Consider the following 20,206-nt stretch of genomic DNA (forward strand, 5'->3'; position numbering starts at 1 on the left):
TTATTGATAATAGTACAACAGTTTTTTGCAGTTTTTGAATGTGAAACACACATTAAGAGCAGTGAATGAACTGATTAAGCATATTCCAAGTTAAAAACATTGCGTTATTGTTTACCATTACATCACAGCCCATTGTCTAGTAGCATCTCACCTGTGATAACACAATGCTCACGGTTTGAGATTGAGTTGTTTTGTAATTTGTCCCCAGAATCAAACTCTCTGTTGTTGTTCTTTCCTATTATGTAGGCTACTCTATCACGTCATCATCCGCCGAACTGGGCCAAATCCATCCCAGTTGACACAGCTTCAGCACATGGCTGCAGGGCTGATCGTGCCGACATGTGCTGTGGTCCGAGTCACGCAAAAGCCGGATTTGCTTTCGAGCGCCTGTGTTTTCAGCTGCTTACTGCTGGGTGCACCTGTGAGAGCAAAAGGAATTCTCCCTTTCAAAGACTCTTGCAAAGTATAAATCATAGAAGCTTTTATAGGTACAGTAGGGGTTGGACTGAATTCAAAGGGGGCAAAATGGCAGTGTGAATTCACACGGGGGGATTAGTGTGAGCTGCAAAGAAAACTTTTAGTGATTATGGCAATTTATCTCCACCATTACTTCATAAATTAGCATTTCATCAATTGTTTTCATTAGGATTGTATTTCACATTGAGAAAACAAAGTAGGAGGAAGATTGGCGTGCTAATCAGGAGGGCAGAAAATGACTACTACTGCCACTATTTATTTAGAGGTGAATATGCATGAAGCAGTTGCATTTTTTCTTTTGCAATCATAGAACGTGATGCATTTTTTATCCAAAGCCCGCCTCAGCTGTCAACGACATGCACACTGAAACAGGCATTTTTAGACATCATTTTTTAATCCAGGTCTGAGCAGTTCCAAACCAAATTGATTTGTTTACTACCCCCTGCACGCTCGGAAACCCGTCTCTGTAGAGGGCTAAGAGACAGGATTTTATGATTCACATTACTTGATATACTGCAGACAAATTATAGGAAACTGATTAATTGGAGTCGTTTGACAGTTCCAGGAAATTTGTGTGAATGCTTCATATGTATTTCACATTTATTCAACATAGCAAACCTGGAACAAAGAAGTTTTAGAAATAATATTTTCCAAAAGAGACCTGGTTTCTCAAACTGAAAGTCAGATGTTGAACAGCAGTTGGAAGGCGGGAGGACAAAACCTTTCAAAAATATTTATTTATAAAAAATTTCCATTGGCTGCACCACATCTCTAGAGCTTTTTATAAGCAGAGAAGAACTCTACTTTTTCCAGGTTGAATTTCATGAAACAATAAGAGGTGATGTGCTGCTGTGTTTTTGAGTTCATACCAGGTCCCTGTGGAGCAAAGGATCCATGTCCATGTTAGTGTGAGAGTTGTGAGTCTGTACCACACGACACCTTGACCTCAACTCCTGCTTAAAATGTAACAATGAGACCCGATGAAGGCATTTAAAAGTAGCAGTCCGTTGATTGTTAGAGAACAGGCTCTGCTAAGTTCATTGCTCTCTGTTGTAATAAAAAACACAAAATTGTCAGAAATAATGATGGGAAGGGAAGCCAAGTATTTGTCCAAAGGTCAGCCAAATGCCAATTTATTAACTTTTGTCTCTGCTAAACATAAACCAACACCAGATCATTCGAGTTGAGCAATGTGCAAGGCGTATTCCAAACGAGGTTTTCGCTCCACATGATCAGTTCTGACACTGATGGATCGCTTCTGTGTCATTTGGCTTGAACAGTCAGGTGTTTACAATGATAAGAGAGGCACACAGCGCTCATGTTTCCGAAACTCTCAGAACGACAATAAAAGAAGAATTGCAGCAACATATATCCACTTTGGCCAAGTTTGCCAAATGCATCACCTTGTCAGCATTTTATTGACAAGAAGAGTTGGATGGTTGAGTTGCTAATGGCAGTGAAAGACTATTAATTATGAATAAATCCCAGAGATGGAGAGAGGTTACAGAGATCTTTTTGTCCTCCTAGTACTCTTACTAAATAAGTCATCTCTGTGACATGACTTCATGATACTTGTGTTTATCAGGCAAGGGAGATTTTGATATCGTTGCCAAAAGTATGAACAGAAACTGGGAAATGTTACTTTGTCCAGTGTGCATATAGTGATTGACCGAAAGGACAAAAAGCATTATGAGGAAATAGAATTAGTCACAGTTAATTTCTAACTCTGATCTTTTGTTTTTTCTTGGTGTGTAAGATCTCAAATATGTCTTCGATGTGCAAGTGTTTTACTGGACTAAATATCAATAAATGCCAAAAAATTAGGAAAGTGCGTGCAGTATCGTATCTTTTAACATTGTGCAATGTCTGCAGTGTATAATACTGTTTCTTACTTTATGAAAGGGGAAACCAGTTCTTAAAATGACTGACAGCGCACGATTGAAAGAAAGGATGTTGGTTTGAGAGAGCGTTTGAGAGTCTATTCAAAGTTAAAGAAAGAATTAAACCGTTACTGATTTTTAAAAGGAAAAAGATGCCATATTTCAAGCTTATCAGAGTCAAAGGTTGAAGACTGCAGTGTGTTAAATGGGACTGCTGGACATGCTGGTGGGGGGAATACTTTCTATGTTTTCTACGAGTGAAGGTCATGCAGTGGGAGAGATGGATTCATTCCTCGAGCTGAGAGATTTCAGCTTTTTTCCTTTTGGGGCAGTGCCTTGTTTGATGATCTTAACTTGCTCCAAAACCAGCGTGAGGTCATCCACTGGCATACTTGTGTGGGACGGTATGTTTAAGTGATAACCGAACTTTGATGCCTCTCCACCAAGCGTCTTGTTTCCAGCCTCTCCGCCCAGATACAACAACAACAACATGTTGTACATGCAAAGAATTTGTAACTCCAAGACCTCCTCCTGTCATCCAGGCTCACACCATTTCACATGTCCAGATAATAAACTTCCACTTGCATGGACTTGTCTGAAAGAGGAGACTCAAGAGATAAGGCTTTTAGAGAGGCTAATGTCTTTCACATACTCAACACAGATAGTATCATCGAGGCCTGCGCTCCTGGAGCTATTGTAGAGCAAAAAATAAGCATGGAGACAACACTCATTCTTGAAGTACTCCGGATGTCATTTGAGTCCTGTTTGGGGTGTGTTGTTGCCAAAAGCTGCTGCACTGAAGGTACTGGAAAGAGATTATATAGCACAAAAACATTCTTTCACCTGCCTGGTATGCTGTATTCAACAAAGTTATGGTCTGTTGGTAGACAAGTTGGTGTTTCACGACTAAAAATATGTGATCTTATTTTCATTTAACGCACGCGCTGTGGGAGTGGGATATGGCCTTCAGGTCATATTATAACTTTTCCTTATCATTAGTAGTTCGTCTTCCAATGGTGAACATCCACTTGAAGTTAACATATTGCAAAACATTACCTTCCTTCTTGCTCATAGCTAGGGTTGTGTCAACGCTTGAGACTAGTGAGTAACTTGCTTTTTAGCAAACATTATGTTATTAGGCAACAAGGACTCTCACTTACAATTAGTGTGAGGAACTGCAAAACAGCACTGTGTTTTTGTTTTTTTGTCTGCAATTGGAGACCAAGGACATGCAAAAGAGGGATTGAGGAAACTATAGAAATGATGTAGGAAGTAGCCAGGCAAATTTTACCCTCATCTTTTTTCATGCCACTGATCCTGTGTCACCTGGAATCCAATACACATGGAAGAATTACAGCATTGTCCTACCTGGCACAGGCCCAGGGGCCCAAAGAGACAGAGGGACCCCTGCCCTTCACATGCAAAATGACATTTGAAGAGACAGACCTTGAGTAGTTTCAAAATTACCACAAAGACACACAAGTTTCCACAGTGAGAAACCAAACCGCAAAAGATGCATATTGACGAAAAGATGCAAAACCAACACAAAGTTTGTGAAGATATAGCTACTATGTAGCAGAGTTGGCGGGGCCTTTTCCATCTCTGCATCTAGGAGTCCATTGTCTCATAATCCGCCTTTACCAGTATAATACATTGCAAAGCCATTCACTTGTGTCCCATAGAAAATGAATAGGGCGTAGGCTGCATTCATTGGGTCTTCACCGTAAGTGTAAAGAAAGCTCATGTTTGGCAGAATGGTGCTGTCCCTTCCTAATTAAACTCCCAATCATAGTGAGATTTCCATGTCTCATTGTCTTTTGTTTATTGTAAAGCAGGTCTAAGTGCCATTTAAATACTGTGAAAGTATTGAAACGCTCGATCCATGGAGAAATACACACTAACGTATTCAAAAACTGTCCCCTTAAACGAGCTGTCAGGATCACAACTTTACAACATATAGCCCATTTCACGGTTTTAAACATTCTAAATGTGTCCCAGTTCATTTCAGGTTACAGTGTATGTGAATGACATCAGCTGACCGGAAGTACACATAGATCAAGCTGCTGCCTAGTTAGTCAATTCCATTGAAATACGCAATGAATACAGGCAATTTAAGACAGACAATATGAGAAAAAATCTACTTTCCTTTAAATTAAAACATGTAAACATGTTGTAGTAGAAACCCAAATTACAATTTTGGATCAGGAAATGAGCATGTTATGTGAGAAGTGCTGAGAAATTGAGTAGTTACATTAGCTGATTAGTACTAATTAGCTGATTAATGTGCATGAAAACATAATCATTCATTATAATCATATATTTCAAGCAATACTAAGTGGTAAATGCACTACAGTATATTCACAGTGGTTAAAGGTGATGAGCAGCAAAGCAATGCCCATTTAATGCCTCAAGTTTGAAATCCCCTCTCCATTGGGAAGTCAGGGATACATATCTCAGCTTTTATGTGTTCTATTATTTCACAGTTTTATCCATGAATGACAGAATTTGGCCCCAGCCTTGAATGAAAAACACATTTCTTCCAGCCTGCTCATAAGCACATAGACAAACACTAAACAAAAACCACAACCAAAGTAAACCAAGACAGGAGACTCTCCTTCGTGGGAACAGGAGAAACCAATGGCCTGTGTGGTCGTAATAATGAAGCAGAGGCGGCCATTTCGACAGCTGCCTTATGCTGCGGTTCTTTTATAATGTTGCTTTATATATTTTATGAATTCATTTGATTCTGCAGGGAATGGAGCCAACAGAGACTGTGCAGTTTAATTTGATGTGCTAGGCCGCGTTACCGTGTGCTTGCATGTACACATTATGTGTGTAAGTGAGTGCATGTGTATTTCTAACATGATTCATTTGTGGTGAATAAAACCAGCTGTTTCTATTGAACGGTGGCCAGGAACCCCATGCACCGGGGGGAATAGACGGCGAGTACAGAGTTACCTAACATCGCCTGACCATCCGCTGACCAGCGCACTGTGCTTTCCAACTACGGTGACTATTGGTCAGATCTGATCTCACAACACGTGAAGAGCCATTTATATCTTCTGAGGAATCATCAGACAATCAAGTAATGCAACCGAGTCATTCTAAATCAAATATCATATTCAGGAATAACTAAGTGTTTTTATTCAGATAGGGACTTATGTTATGTGTAATACTCAGATACTTTTTCCTCCTTTATGCCATAAAAAGGTCATGATTAATACAATTAATACATTACTGACTACACTTACAGTTCTGTAGGGATGTATGTGTAATATATCTCTAAAATTGATTAAAGGATTACTATAGTTTTTTTTTCTTAAGAGGTTCTGCAGGCAAACGGTTGGCTCTGATTTCATTCAATCACTCATGCTCTAATTTGTGTCAATGTTATGTTGTATTAAACATATGTCAAGGCGAGGAGTAAAGACATTGCCTACTAACTGACAAGTACAGACAGTTTCAGTCCACAGTCATTTAACATAACTGTGAAAGAAATGAAGAATGTTCTTTTCAGCGCAAATGAAAAGAAACAAGCACTCAACAGGGCTCGCATGAGTTCATTAATGTCCTTAATGTCGAGATGTTAACGTGCGTATTGCAATTCATCATAATAATGTGAAAATACAAATTCTGTTCATAGTGTGCTGGGTTAATCAGATAGCAGTATATGTGGTTCAACTTTGAAAGACAAACTTAGAGCTAATCAGGCTGTTATTGCAAGTGTGATTAAAAAAAACACAACTAATGAGCGGATAATTGTTACGCATAGAAAACTGACCTCTACATGGAGGTTTTGAATAACTTTTTCTTCTTCTTTTTTTAATTCCTCCTCCCTTCACCTTTCGCCTATTTTCAAAACTATACTTGAAAGATAAGTGTGTTAGGAGAAGGTTTATCTTGTTGCTTTCGAAACTTGCGTTTTTGTAAGTCTTTGCATTATGAAACAAAACAGATAATACAATCACTCTGAATACACTCATAAACAGTATCACCAATGAGAAGTGCAGTCCAGTTACAGAGACTATGTCTACTTATTTGTATAAGAGTGTTAAAAAAAAATTAATCTAAAGTGCATGAAAGAAAGCAGCTCATGGGCAACGGTACAATTCTATTGGCTGTGAATTTGAAAACACATGCACTGAGCACTGGGTGCGCCAGGGATTACCAGTTTTTCCTGACACTGTCTTGGATCTTGTGGGTCCGAAAGCATTTTTGCAAGTGGACCCTACTCCAAGTTTTGTCTCATCTCACATCACACATCACACATTTGTTATTGCTATGACAACAACCCGCTGTTTTCAATTTTTTTGCAAAGATCTCATCCCAAAATATTGGAAGCAGTTAGGACTTAAGAAATAAATTAAACTGTGGGTCTGTTTCTGCTTAGAAAAAGTAATTGTCATATCATAATTTTGCAGATGACACTCCCATTTACATATCTGTATCATAAAATGAACCTCGTTAAATGCACTTACCAAATCAAACATTTTGATTCAGATCTAAGTTTAAACGGCTGTCAGACTCTGTGTCGATATTTCTTGAATAATTGTAATGAGCTTTCCTCTGGTCTTTCTAAAAAAGGCTGTCAGACAGGCGCCCTAACAAAGACCACATCCCACCAATTGTCAAATATCTGCATTGAATTCCGGATCATCTGCTGCCGCATCGACCGAGGCTGCCACCGGTCTGTTTTTTCCAAAAAATGAAATCCAAACATGGTGAAACTGCTGTTATCATTTTTCAAATCAAAGGTGAAAATGTACCTGTTTTCTAATACTTTTTACTCAATTCTGGGAAAAATGATTTATATGCTCTTATTTCATTCTTATTCTATTTTATTTATATTTTCTTTGTTTATCATTTCCCTCGCAATTTGATTCTCCTTTGTCATTTAGTCTTTGTTTTGGTGTCAGTATATTACTTTAAGTAAAGCACTTTACTTGTGGTGTGTGCTTAGTTTTTGAGCTAATATTGTTATCAATAGAGTCTTTTTCCACATTCTATTCATTTGCAATTAGTTAACACAGGCAATTTCTTTCATCATTTATTTATATTCCACATTAAACATATTAATCTTATTAATCCCATTTTTTTTTTTAAATGGCCAAGCATCCAACAGCGCCCCCTAATGCCCGATTAGTTTTCCCCCAGCTCACTGTGGTGTTGTGAACTCAATTATGAAACACGTGTTTCTAACTATGAAAATGATTTTTTTTCTTTTAAATGTCAGCAGTATATATTTGGAGGTAATTTTGTGACGATGGGCTTTATTTCACTGCTTTTTTACCGTTATGATGACTATCACTCAGGGGCGCCGCTAGGGATTTTGGGCCCCATGAAAAGAATCTTTACAGGGCCCCCAACACAGCGGCAAAATTTTTTGATGCTATTTTACATACAATTATGCATTTTAATGGTATTTTTGACTATCATTACCATATTTGTGAAAGAAAAAACATGTGTGATTATATGTTAGTTAATAACTTAGTGTCATTATTTTTTCTGTATTATAATTTCATCATCATTAGGGGCCTCTCTGGGCCCCCCTCCATCATGGGCCCCTAGAATCCGTCTCCTTTACCCCCCCTTTTCGGCGCCCCTGCTATCACTGTTGCTGTTATTGTTATAATCAATATCATTAATGTGCTATACGTCATCACCACCAATGGGCAGCGTGTATCTCAGTCTCTTCCTTAAAGGCAGGAATGTAAATCCAGAGGGATTAGTGAGAACACACTGGGCTGTAAACCCTTCATTTGCTCTCCGAGGGGTCTCTGCCTCAGTGCGTAAAGTTGGGGACGAGGCTTTGGACTTATTATCCCACTGGCTCCACGTGCGTCACCTCTGCGGGATACTTGAAGAGGATTTCTGATACTTTGATACTACCAACCCGAGCTCGTCACTGACAGATGAAAACATTAGGAGTTCTGCTAGTGTGAAGGCGCGTTTTCCCCTGAAACAGACCATCTGTCCCGGAGAGCAGAGGGGACATGGGTCAACTTTATGGTGCGACTCTTTTACCATTTGGCGCTATCTGTGTTGTTTTCCTGTGGGAATCTGGTGCCAGCTCCATCAGGGCGACGCTCGCAGTCGACACCTCGAGGTAAGTCTCGTGGACCTGATTAGAGGATCCTAAAAATATCTGAATATCTGTGGATGAGTGCTGATGAAGCCCCTGTCAAGCTCATCCTTAATGAAGTTAACCAGACATGTAGTGTTTTTCATCCTGACGCAAACACTCCGAAAACCCTCAGAAATAGCATTCATTTGTTTTTCCAACTTGAACCACGACATCTGAATAACAGTTTACTGATGTGGTTTTTTGGAGAATAATGGGAGATTAAAGCTCCATGAACGTCTTGGGAAAAACCCACTCCACTCACGTTACTTGTTTGTTTGGACTTTTAATTTAAACTCAACAGTACAAGTACTTCCCTTGTCAGGTAAGCGCACAGTGCCAAAAGCCATAATAGAGTTTAGTCTGTGATTTATTGGTTTGTGCTCGTTACGAGATGCTGTGAGAGCAGCCTGTCAAAGGGGGAGACCCCTGGCTGAACCGCTGCAGCGAGTCTAATCTAATGTGATTTTCAGGGAAATGCAAAAGGGGCAAAGGGAAACTCCAAATGGCCAAATGTTACTTTTAATGGTATTTTTGACTATCATTACCAAATGTTACTTGTGCTCAGACAAAACATGACAGATGCTATTAAGGTGCCCGGACACAGTGGGTCAGGATGTGAGGAGAGGATGTGAGTGGGACACATGCACCTCATATTCTGAGGAGGAGAGGAAATCAAACTGCTGATAATGACCCCAGATAATAAGACAACAGCTTTATTTTGTTTCATGGACATTCTGTCCACGTGGTCTTAGAAGGGATCACACACCCTCTGGTGTATGCTATAAAAGGTTCAGTGTAAACTCACACTTCTCTGATTGATGAACCTCACACTGCAGTAAATTGCTGTGTTAAAGCTTTTAAGTCTTCACGTTGTTTAGCCGGGAGTGTGTTTTACTACACTGTTGTATTCACATTGCCCCTAGCTGTGAAACTTACATGTATGAAATCAGGCTAGTAACTTTATTTAAATGATGTTATTTTTGTTTGCATCTTGAAATTCACAGTGTGTATTTAATGGCACAAGGGGGGAAATGGGGGAACCCTGGTGGCCTATAGTGTTTAAGGGGCCGACCATGAACCACAATAAGGAGGGCATAATGGACTTAAGTATCAATAGATAATTAAAGAAATAAATGCATAATCGCTGAAAAGAATACATTTTTGTTCACCTATTCAATTCAATTCAGTTTATTTTGTATAGCCCAGAATCACAAATTACAAATTTGCCTCAGAGGGCTTTACAATCTGTGCACATGCGACATCCTCTGTCCTTCCCTCACATCGGCACAGGAAAAACTCCCCTAAAAAACCCCTTTAACAGGGAGAAAAAAGGAAGAAACCTATGGGAGAACGACAGAGGAGGGATCCTTCTCCCAGGATGGACAGAATGCAATAGATGTCATGTGTACAGAATGAACAGCATAACAGAGATACAACACATTCAATGTATATGACATAAATGATTCATATAATAAGACTACTTATAATAACAGCAGCAATTATTACAGTAGAATTATAGCCATGAAAATAGGGATAGTAATGTGACTAATAATAATACATTTGTTTATTTTTGTATTTCTGTCTGTATGTTTCCAACTATTATAAGGTGGAATGAATGATTTATTCAATTATGCTGTGTATCAGCATGCGCAGATCACATTCCTGTAAAGTGTTTGATGTTAATTGTAACCAACATATTTCCCCTGCAACCTCTTCAGATAGCAATATTTTCTAGTATAATTGCCTGTCCTCTTCACTTGATCCTAGCTGAGGTTTTTATACTACCGTTTATATTTATTTATGTATTTAATCATTTATTTCTCCATTTATTCCAGCTTTGGTTTATTCATGTATTCTTTTGTTTATTTATGTATTTTAGCATTTATCGTTTTTTTCAAATTTTTGTATTTATTTATTTATACATGAATTTATTTATACTCAAGCCTTTAACAGTGGGTGCACAATGTGTGACCTGGACCATTGTCGCACGTAACTTTTTTTTGGTTTCATGAGTATGTATAACACTGCTGGAAAACCATGTTAAAAGTGCCAGTGTATCACATTCGTTTTCAATGTATCTTTCTTTTCTCAGATCGGAGTGTCCAGATGATAAGATCGTGACGGTGGAGTATCCCTGTGTCAGAGCTGGGGGGAAGAACAGCACTTGTTTCAGGTAAGACTCACAGCTGATCTTTCTACTGGGTCTAATAAGCCGGAGCCATTTAGCCAAACAGCTGGGAGTTACTATACAATATACATTTAAATTTAGTATTCTGCCTTTCCCAGAACTATGATTTTTACTCAAGGACACTTTGACAGAACAAGTGGCCACTTATGCCTGTAGAAAGGATTGAACCGGAAACGTTCTGGGGCTGTGGAACGATTTCTGTAACCATTAAACCACCCACTGTGTCATTTCCAGAGCTCCACACAGTACATCCCTCTTTTGGAAAACTGTATCACTTGGGAGTGAAAAATAATAATTTCCTGAAGATCATCACTCAGAGACTTAATGGTGATCATAATTTGTCAACCAACAGCAGTGACCCTTTAGGAAGCCAAGAGGATTTATTTTTGGATCAGCAACAACTAAAACCAAGATAGTATGGTTTTAGTTTGTTACAGTGCTTTTTTTCTAAAATAGAAATGAATCATGTCATTTTAGAACAACATTGTTACTTTTACTTTCCTTTCCTTGTACTGTAGTTTTGTTCTGCTCTGCACTGACCTCCACCAGCCTGGCTCTGTGACAGTAAAGCAGCATTTGAACTTGAACTTCCTCAGCTTGGGTCGAGAGCTAAAACATTTAAGGAAGCCCCCTCCCCCTTGGGGAGTTAAGCCTGCTTTATAACCTAAAAAGTAGAAATACTGTGACAGAAGAGGGTGTGATTAGTTCTTTTTATTGCACTGTATCCATTCAGAGGAAGACGGGGACTACAGACGCATTATAGTGATTACCAAACACCAAATTTGGTTTTGCAATTGAATCTTCAATGTTTTTGTAATTTAAATGGGGGCCCAAACAACACTCATATAAGAGGGGTAATCGGGGCAGTTTTTGAAAGGTATGAAATATTTCTTGAAGATATTGGTTCCTTTCTCGCTCTTCTTTCTTTATTAGAGGCTCCAGGGGTCCAATTTATGAAAATATCCTTTGATATCATAACATATGTGCATCTTGAAAAATAGGTTAAAGGAAACAAATCAATTCAATGCAGGCGATGTGGCAGGCTGTACGACTTTTAGCTTGTGATAGATCATACACAACAGGAGAAAGTCAATGTAAATCGCTCATTTCGACGTGTAGATAACTTTTTCTTCTGAAGCCAAACTTTGGCTTGGGTTTGGCTGTTGCCGTAAGAAGATCCTTTAATAAATGAGGCACTGGACCTGGTGAGGCCAGACCATCTGATCTGTTTACTGTCAAGGTTAGACTGTAACAGGCTCTGCGTCTTATTTAGTTTCTGGCTCTCACAGAGATGTGTGGTGCTGGAGGAGGCGGATTAGATGAGGCTGTGTTTTCCCTGCCATGTTTCTCAAGGCAGTTCAGCACACACCTGGATCAAAATGATTTTGCAAATAACTTCGGGGCGAACACATTGATCCATTGTGTCTGTACACAAATATCACTTTCAACTTAATTTCAACAAGAGTAGTCTGGTGTCCAGACAGGGCAGATGAAGCGGCCATTGCGTGTTTCTATCTTTTTAGATGTTGTATATCTTACTGTAGGCGAGAACCGTTACTAACGTAACACAGCGGTTTACTCAGAGCCCATACGAGTCTGATATGCCCTTAATACTTCAGCACATGTTTTACCCTGGAAAGCTGTTTTGTATCACGGAAACTAAATTCACTCAAGTGTTCTTTTATTGTGTGCATGACAAGTTGTATTTATTGTTTCATGTGTCATAGTCATGACCATTTGACGGATTATATTGTACTTGGACACATCCTGAAGTTTGCCATGTCAGTGGCAGAGTTTTTCTTTATTTCAGCATTTATTGCATATATTATCTCCATTTATTAAACTATGTTTATGTCAGATTTAACAAACAGAATATGCCTGGGGAAGTGTGCACGCAGTGTCTGTTTTGTCTGCACTGGTCCCATGAGGCGTGTACTGAGGGCGCAGAGCACTGCGACAGATGCATTGTTCATAAGTGAATGAATGAAGGTTGTCACTTGATTTATTACCTCAGTAAACATCGGAAATATCAGTTTATAGTCTCAACGCTAGTTTCAAGTCTTCTTCAGTACAGCATGATGTTCATTTTGTAAATGATGGTCCCATTTAGAGTCAAATAGACGATAAAGGACAGTGTGCTTCAGGGTGTGGCTACCTTGTGATTGTTGAAGTTTCTACCTAGGGGGCCTGTCAATCAGGATAGAGTCGTACCAATGTGCATCCCTCCCCAGCTCCATCCACGCGTCCAAATATGGTTACTTCTGGCTACAAAAATCCAAGGCGGCAACTGCCAAAATGCCAAACTCAAGGCTTCAAAACGGTAGTTGAGGAACCAACTGGAGACTTCAGGGTGGCTCTATCCACTTCTTTTATATAGTCTATGCTTATAGAGGAAATGCTCTGCTATGCTAAGATAAACAAAAAAGGGAATACAACCGCCCCATGCACACTAAAACGCATGTGGAGGAATCCCAAACTTGACAGGCCTGCCGTGCCTAGTTACGGTTGCTATGCTCTGAATGAACAATTTTTGGTTTTTTAAACTGTATTTGACCCAGAGCTGGTCAGTCTAACAGTATAATCTCTTCCCACAGCTCCGCCGTGTTCAGACAGGCTGGACACTTTCCAATCATTGCTGGTTTTCTTCTCCTATTTCTTCACCTGGCACCGTTCTCTCGTATTCAAATAATCTGGGAAACGGGGGTATTTCTACACTTTTAAATTGAAGATGACATGTTCACCCTAGGAAAAAAATCACACCTTCCAGAAGAAAGTAGGCTTAGTTGCTATAAAAACAGTGAGGCAAATTATGGTACTTAAGGGTCCTTAAATTATGGTACCGCTTAACATGAGCCATTCGATTTAACGAAAGGTTTAACAGTGATATTTAAGACATATTAAAAAACAATCTCTTAGGATTTATTCGTCTAAAAAGTTATTTTTTTCAAACCTGTGTCAGTGTGATTGTTTCTCCTTTTCTGATCTTTCCAGACTCAACATCGTCCTCTCCTTTGGATACTATGAGTGTTTGCTAGATGCCCAAACCATGAATGTAATGTCTGTGTCTCAGAGGCTTTTGCGGTGTTGTGCAGAAGTAAATCCTCACTGCTATCCCCATCTAAACAAAAACCTTGCGGGCCGCAGATCTCCGTCTTCTCTGCTTTTTTTTTTTTTTTTTTTACAGCAAACCAGCTCAATTTCTACATTTCCATTGTTCTGTCCATTTTGTGTTCCTATTATGTCTTCCCCGGAGGTCGATATTTCAGCCTTCCCAATCCAAATATGCATGGTTCGTTCCCAAACCCTGAGTGATGCGAGCGTGTGTGAGCTTGCATGTTTATGAATCCGCGCAAGTTGCGTCTGTATTGTCTGTTCTGGCAGTTACAGCAGGTTTATGATGATGAGAGTTGATTTGCTGCCGTCTCTCTCTAAATACTCTCAGCTGTGGAGTCCAATCTGACAGGACTGATGGGCTCCACCAAACTGTAAACCGTTCTTTCAGTTGATTGGCATGTTGTTCTGGTTTAAATACCTTGCATTGCTCATTACTGCAGCAGATCACACCCATGATATCACGCTACTTGCTCAAATTAAGTAAGGGATGATGATAAAAGTTACGGTGACGTGATTGATTTTCATTGCTTCCATACTTTAAGCTTCTTTTGTTGTTACAATGATCCATCTCTCACAATTGGGATGCACCATGGCCAAGTTAAATCAAGTTGGAAGTGTAGCGCCACACATTGAATTGTAAGTGGAAGTTTTATGTTGAAAAATCCTCCAAATGTACATGTGTCACCTGTAATAGTCCTGTAACTGAAAGTTAATAGGATTTGCCGCTTGTCTTTCTCTTCAATGATAGTAAACTGAATATTTGTGGGTTTTAGACTGATGGTAAGACAAAACAAATAATTTGAGATCCCCACAGGCTTTTAGAAAAATTATGTTTGGCTCTTTTCATTTATCTTATAGACCAAAGAATAATCAATTAAGCTAATCTAATTGTAGTCCTGAAATGATTCACAGGTGTGATGGCGCCGACTGTTTAGGCTCCACAGTAAATGATCTGTGCAAATTTACTTTCTTTCACAAACGCATACCTACAGTACAGAAAAGTTCAGAGCATGTGGTCGGAAGAAAACAGCGCAACTGTATTTGAGCGAGAGAGAAAAAAAGGAATGCTTACAATATGTGTTTCTTGACTTTGCTTCCAGAAATATCTCAAGGCTGAGTCACACAGGCTTTGGTCATTTTGGCAGAATCTTCGCCTCTGAAGCTTCTCTGTGGGGGTCTCTGATATCATTACACTGTTGGCCCCTTCAACACATTTTTACTTTCAAATTCACCATTCCTCTCTGGTGGATGAGGTGCTTACTCACTCACTTTGAACACATACAGATGACCTGAATACTACATCTTCATCAGCATCACTAAACATTAGCGCTCTTCATTGCTGACATGGTTTACCTGCTTCTGATCTTTTGAGCCTATTTGCTGTCGGCAAAGCTCCACTGGGCCAATGCATAATGCCAGCTTTAATAACATTTTAACCACAACCACTTCCTGTCTTGACTCATTATACTTTCCATGCAGTGTTTGCCTCTGTGAATATGTGATTGCGTGCTGACTGTAAAAGGCTTCTTTACAACTTCACATGCTTCTCATATGTGATTTGTGTCCACATCAGAAATACTGTTGATTCATTCCCTCTCCTCTGTCTGTTACCAATATACAGTTTGCCGCGAGACTATCTATGTGATTTCCACCCTTTAAAATGATATGCATGCATCTTGAATCCATGTTATTAAAGTATTGGTCTATCAATGTCGACCGTTCCTTGTATTTCCAGTTTCAATGTGGATTAAAGTTTGTGTCAGAATATGTAATTGTGCGGTTGAAAATCTCTCTCAATCATTCCAGGAATGAACCCAAATTGCTGCTTTATTTCAAGATTTTTTCATTTTACCCAATCCATTTATTGCTTATGTAACAAGGGACCAAATTGGAATCATGTGAGCAAATTTTTCACTTAAAGCAATCCAGATCAGAACCATTGTTACAAGCTGAGGCCCAGCAAACCACAACTCAACCAGAATAAGCTGAATCTATTTCTGCAACAAAAGGTCTTCTCAGCTGAACTCCCAGATTGTTTTTCACCTCTTACAACACAAGTTTGCTTTGGTGCTGTCATTGCAAATATATATTATATATATCAAAATATACCAAATTCTATTGGAGACGGCAACCTCCGGTTCTGAAATGTAAGCCAAAGCCTCAAACTTGCATTCCTACTAATGACCAACAGGGGCTGACTTCACTGGTTGTAATAATAATTCCGATCGCATAGAAGTCTGGGAGAAAATGACCCTACTTCTTGAGTTTATGGTCTGATTTTGCTAGTTTTAAGTCTTCTTCAATACAGCATGATGTTCATTTAGTAAATTATGGTCCCATTTAGAGTAAAATAGACAATATTGCAGAGTATGCTTTAGAGCATGGCTTCGTTGTGATTAGCAGGTTGCTACCAGAGCATTCTTCGGTCTAGGAATTTTCTGTATTTTCGTTTTACAACTGCACTTTCACTTTATGTTTTCAGTTTGTAAAAATTGTAACATTTTCGTCGCCTAAAAATGTTCAGGTTTGGGTTGTATTGTGCATGGTACTTGCTAAAAATCTGTATGTTAGCATACCCATATTGGCATTGAGCTCAAAATGCTGCTGTGCCTAAGAATAGCTTCACGGAACTGCTAGCATTGTCCTAGACTTTTAGCCTTTGTGACACCTGTAATTCACAGTTATATAATTTCAGTGTTTTATGATAGCTAATTAACAGTCTGATCACCTACCTCGGAGACATTATCAACACCTAGAGCTTGTAAAGTATTAACAACGCAAACCAAGAAATATGAAGCAATGACTTTGTAACGACTACATGAGCTTCAAATTTGCACTTAGTTGATTTCAGTTGGTGAACATTGCTGTTGGCGTGACTCAGTGAGTTCAAATCTTTGCTAGTTTTAGTCGTTGAACTGCACTTTTGGTATTTGCTAGGTGAACCACAGTGTTTGTCTTTGTTGGGTGGAGTTAGTGGTCAGCAGCTTTAGACTTTGCTTTGTGTTTTATGCAATCCATATGACATCCTAAAAGGGGTTACTGAAGGTTAGTTATTCAGTTGTTCCCTTTCTTTACTTGAGAGCTAAATATCTTTGCTCATTATACAGGCCATGCCAGCTCTCGGAAATGTTATTCGGTCTCGGACACGAAGGCCCATCACGAGATGTCTGGAGAGTGGATACCAGTGGTTTTTAAGGTCATGCAACAGTGTATGTTTATAGCATAATTTGAACATCCTGCCAAACAAAAGTTCTGCATGTTTCCTTTGTTGTCTTTGTTCTTTTGTTCAGAAAATACAAGGCGGAAATGTTAAAGACCTTGTTAACATGTTTGGAAACTGTAGTCTTCAAGAAGAGGTGTACATTCTCGACCGTGGTCCAAGTGCAAACCCCCCCACCCACAGTTGCCCAGAAACGTTAAAAGTGTCCATTAATGAGACCTGACTGAGACTGACTCAGGTCCAGGCCTGGACTCCATCTCTACTCTACAGCTTCTCTTTTTCTCATTGGACCTTAAATTCTCTGTTTTGCTCTGGAGAGACATAAGCCAGGCCTCCGTCTAGTAGCCTGAGTATTAACGCCGGGGTTGAGGTCAGGTCAAATGAAATAAACAACAAGTGCATGCTAAGTGTTGTTTCGAAGTGCCATAATCGCAGAGCTTTGATGGTTGTTAGAGCTTTATGCTAACCAGAGAAGGTCAGCAAGGTTAGCGTTGAGAAATTGATCCCGGCCTTGTCCTTGTCAAAAATGACCACGTCTGGTACTTTTAAGGCGAAAGAAAATATGATGGGAATCACTTAAATCCGTCTTGAGTTGCTCTTAGTACCAGCTTCCTCTACTTGTGTTCTGTTAACTTCATTCCTCCTCTTAGGACAGTAGTGTCTGGTTTGGAGGGGTAGGATGAGGCCACAGGGGAGCATCTCCGGTGTCATTGTCCCTCTGAGAGTTTTAGCAGTTAAAATAACACTGAGACAGGGGACACAGGGTCTGCTTGCAGGGTGAATGATAGCCTGACTTGATCCCTATTGAACATTTAACTAGCCAATTTGCTGACTGACTGATTGACTTGCTTGGATGAGTGATTAACATATTGACAGCTGTTTGCTTTGTGATCCATGGTCTATTTTGTTTGTGATGCATGTATGAGAGTTTGGTTTTCCGAACTTTGCTCCTTGACACCTTCAATGGAGGACTTAAGATAAAGTAGCGTTATCTCTTGAGTCTTAAGCTCCCTCTCATCTCTTTTGTTTCCCTCTGGATTTATGGCAGTAGACTTGTGTCTCACCCCAACTCTGGATCCTACATGTTCTCTGCACATACTTGCAAGGCTATACTATCCTATACCAACACAAATAGAAGTACTTGAGAAGCGTTAGTGATGCATTGCTAAGTTGTAAAACAGGCCAACTGAAAGCAGGACTCGTTCACAATAAAGTGCACGAACAAGAGAGCCAAAAGCAGTTCAGAAAAAGAGTAACAGCACAGCAGATAAGTTATAAAATATAATGAGATATCCAGCTAACCAGACGGTGACATGACAACCATAGAGACTAACAGGACACACAGAGTAAAGACATAAAAGCCCCAGTTAATGAGGGAGAATGTAATGTAGGATGCTCCTTTAACAGCTTTCTTTACTTCCTAACATCATGGAGACTTTCATCAGTCATCAGTTTACTAAATGACTTGGCTAAAAACATTTATTTAAGCTATTAACAACTATTATAGGATGCCTGTCTGTCACTTGTACATGAAAATACCGAAGCATGTTTCTTTGATAGTAATCTGACACTTGGAACACAGAAAACTCATAACAAACTGTTGAAGCAGGAGGAGAGATGGATAAAAGAAGAACTTTCTTAACACAGTCCAGATCCCCAGAGCCGGTTTCTCTGCCCAGTTTTTGCCAAACCAAATCCATCTTCTGTAGTTTCTCAACCTCAGCATTTTTACTGTTTGTTCCACTGTTGAGCACTTTGTAACTCTAAGTGATGGGTATCATTTTTTGACCACAAACTTCACACACATTTACATGACAACTTGAAATCTCTTTTAATTGTCACGAGAGTTTTGGGAGCTATAATAAAAGTTCCCACGGCAAGTCTTTGAGATTTTATCAGTTGAAAGCACAAAAAGGAAATGCAGAGTAGTTTCTTTAAAGTGTGTTGTTGTGGAGAAGCTAATATCACTCCATCTGATGTTATTTTGTTCGTAATGATCAATTTTTTTGAACTGGGCTGATCAATGCTAACAAGGATCATTAAGCATATATATAATTATTTTTAAAAACTTTGTTGGCAGTTCCTAGGCCATTCACAAACAGCGTAGAGAGGACAGTAGGCTATTACAAAAACACGAATCTGCAAAAATAAGAAGGGAAAACTACAGGAAGGTGGCAGATGTAGAAAAAGTAAAGTAAAGTAAGGGGGGGGGGGGTTTGGAAGCGGAGGTATTTGTTTGATCCAAACAAAATAAAGTTGCACCCTGGCAGGCCGAGTGCACTGCTCGGTGGGGGATGTGCCTGGAAAACCACGTAAAAGTCTTTAAAAAAGAGAAAGAGGGGGAAATCAGAGCAGGGAAGGAAGCTGCGGAGTGTTTTTCCTCTCTCTTCTATAAGTGGCTTCCCACCTAGATGTGACATGTGGTGGGATGCTGACTGAGGCTTCTCCTGCCGTATTTCAGCTGCTCAGTAGACGTCGACATATTATTACATTTCAACCCCCTCTTTGATTCGGTCTCATATTCCTTCTTCCATTCTTGTCTTTTTGAGTCGATTACTGTCACTGTAAATGTTTTGCTCTTTTCTCCCACAGACTATCCTCCCTGCCCATATTTCTCGCCTTCTTTCTCTATCTCTTCCTTTTTTCTCTCTGCTGTCTCTCTCATATTTTATCAGAAGTGCTATCTTCGAGTGAATAACTGTATTTTTCAAGATCATAAATAAGGAAACTAGGTTGGAGAGCAGTAGGTTGTATTTGATAGCACAAGCGTTTTTCAATAATACGCTACTCAGTTTTCAAGCATAATATTAACTGAACCAGGGACAGGTATAGATCCTTGTGATACACAACTCAAAATACATAAAGAGAAACTATTATAAAATAGGTAACATCTAGGAAATCTACACTTTCACATGACACACAAAGGGAACTCTGTGGAGATAAACAACATGTAAAAGAAGATAGACTTCACTCAGGTGCTGATAGATCAGTTGCACCCCATAACCCTATGTGCTTTGGCTCAGGTTTACAAAAATGAACGGCAAATGTTAAAAAACAATAAAACCCTAAAACAGCAGCTGACAACCCATGCTGATGGCTATGTTCAAATGGCTCTGAAATAGATAAGATTGCAATTACTCTCCAAAACATACTAATCACGAATTTATCAAAATAAGAAATACTTGACAATATGCATTACAAAA

At 39.3% G+C, this 20,206-nt stretch overlaps 1 protein-coding gene across 1 annotated transcript in view; it reads left to right on the forward strand.

Annotated features, from left to right (window-relative positions):
* Positions 1–8,065: 8,065 nt before the first annotated feature.
* LOC129108517 (collagen and calcium-binding EGF domain-containing protein 1-like) overlaps positions 8,066–20,206 on the forward strand; it is a 29,755-nt gene continuing 17,614 nt past the window's right edge. The window contains exons 1-2 of the mRNA XM_054620362.1: positions 8,066–8,463; positions 10,574–10,654. Coding sequence (XP_054476337.1) covers positions 8,351–8,463; positions 10,574–10,654 — 194 coding nt within the window. The 5' untranslated portion in view covers positions 8,066–8,350. The remainder of the gene's footprint in view (positions 8,464–10,573; positions 10,655–20,206) is intronic.

Source organism: Anoplopoma fimbria, chromosome 2, assembly GCF_027596085.1.
Source record: "Anoplopoma fimbria isolate UVic2021 breed Golden Eagle Sablefish chromosome 2, Afim_UVic_2022, whole genome shotgun sequence".
Classification (NCBI taxonomy): Eukaryota; Metazoa; Chordata; class Actinopteri; order Perciformes; family Anoplopomatidae; genus Anoplopoma; species Anoplopoma fimbria.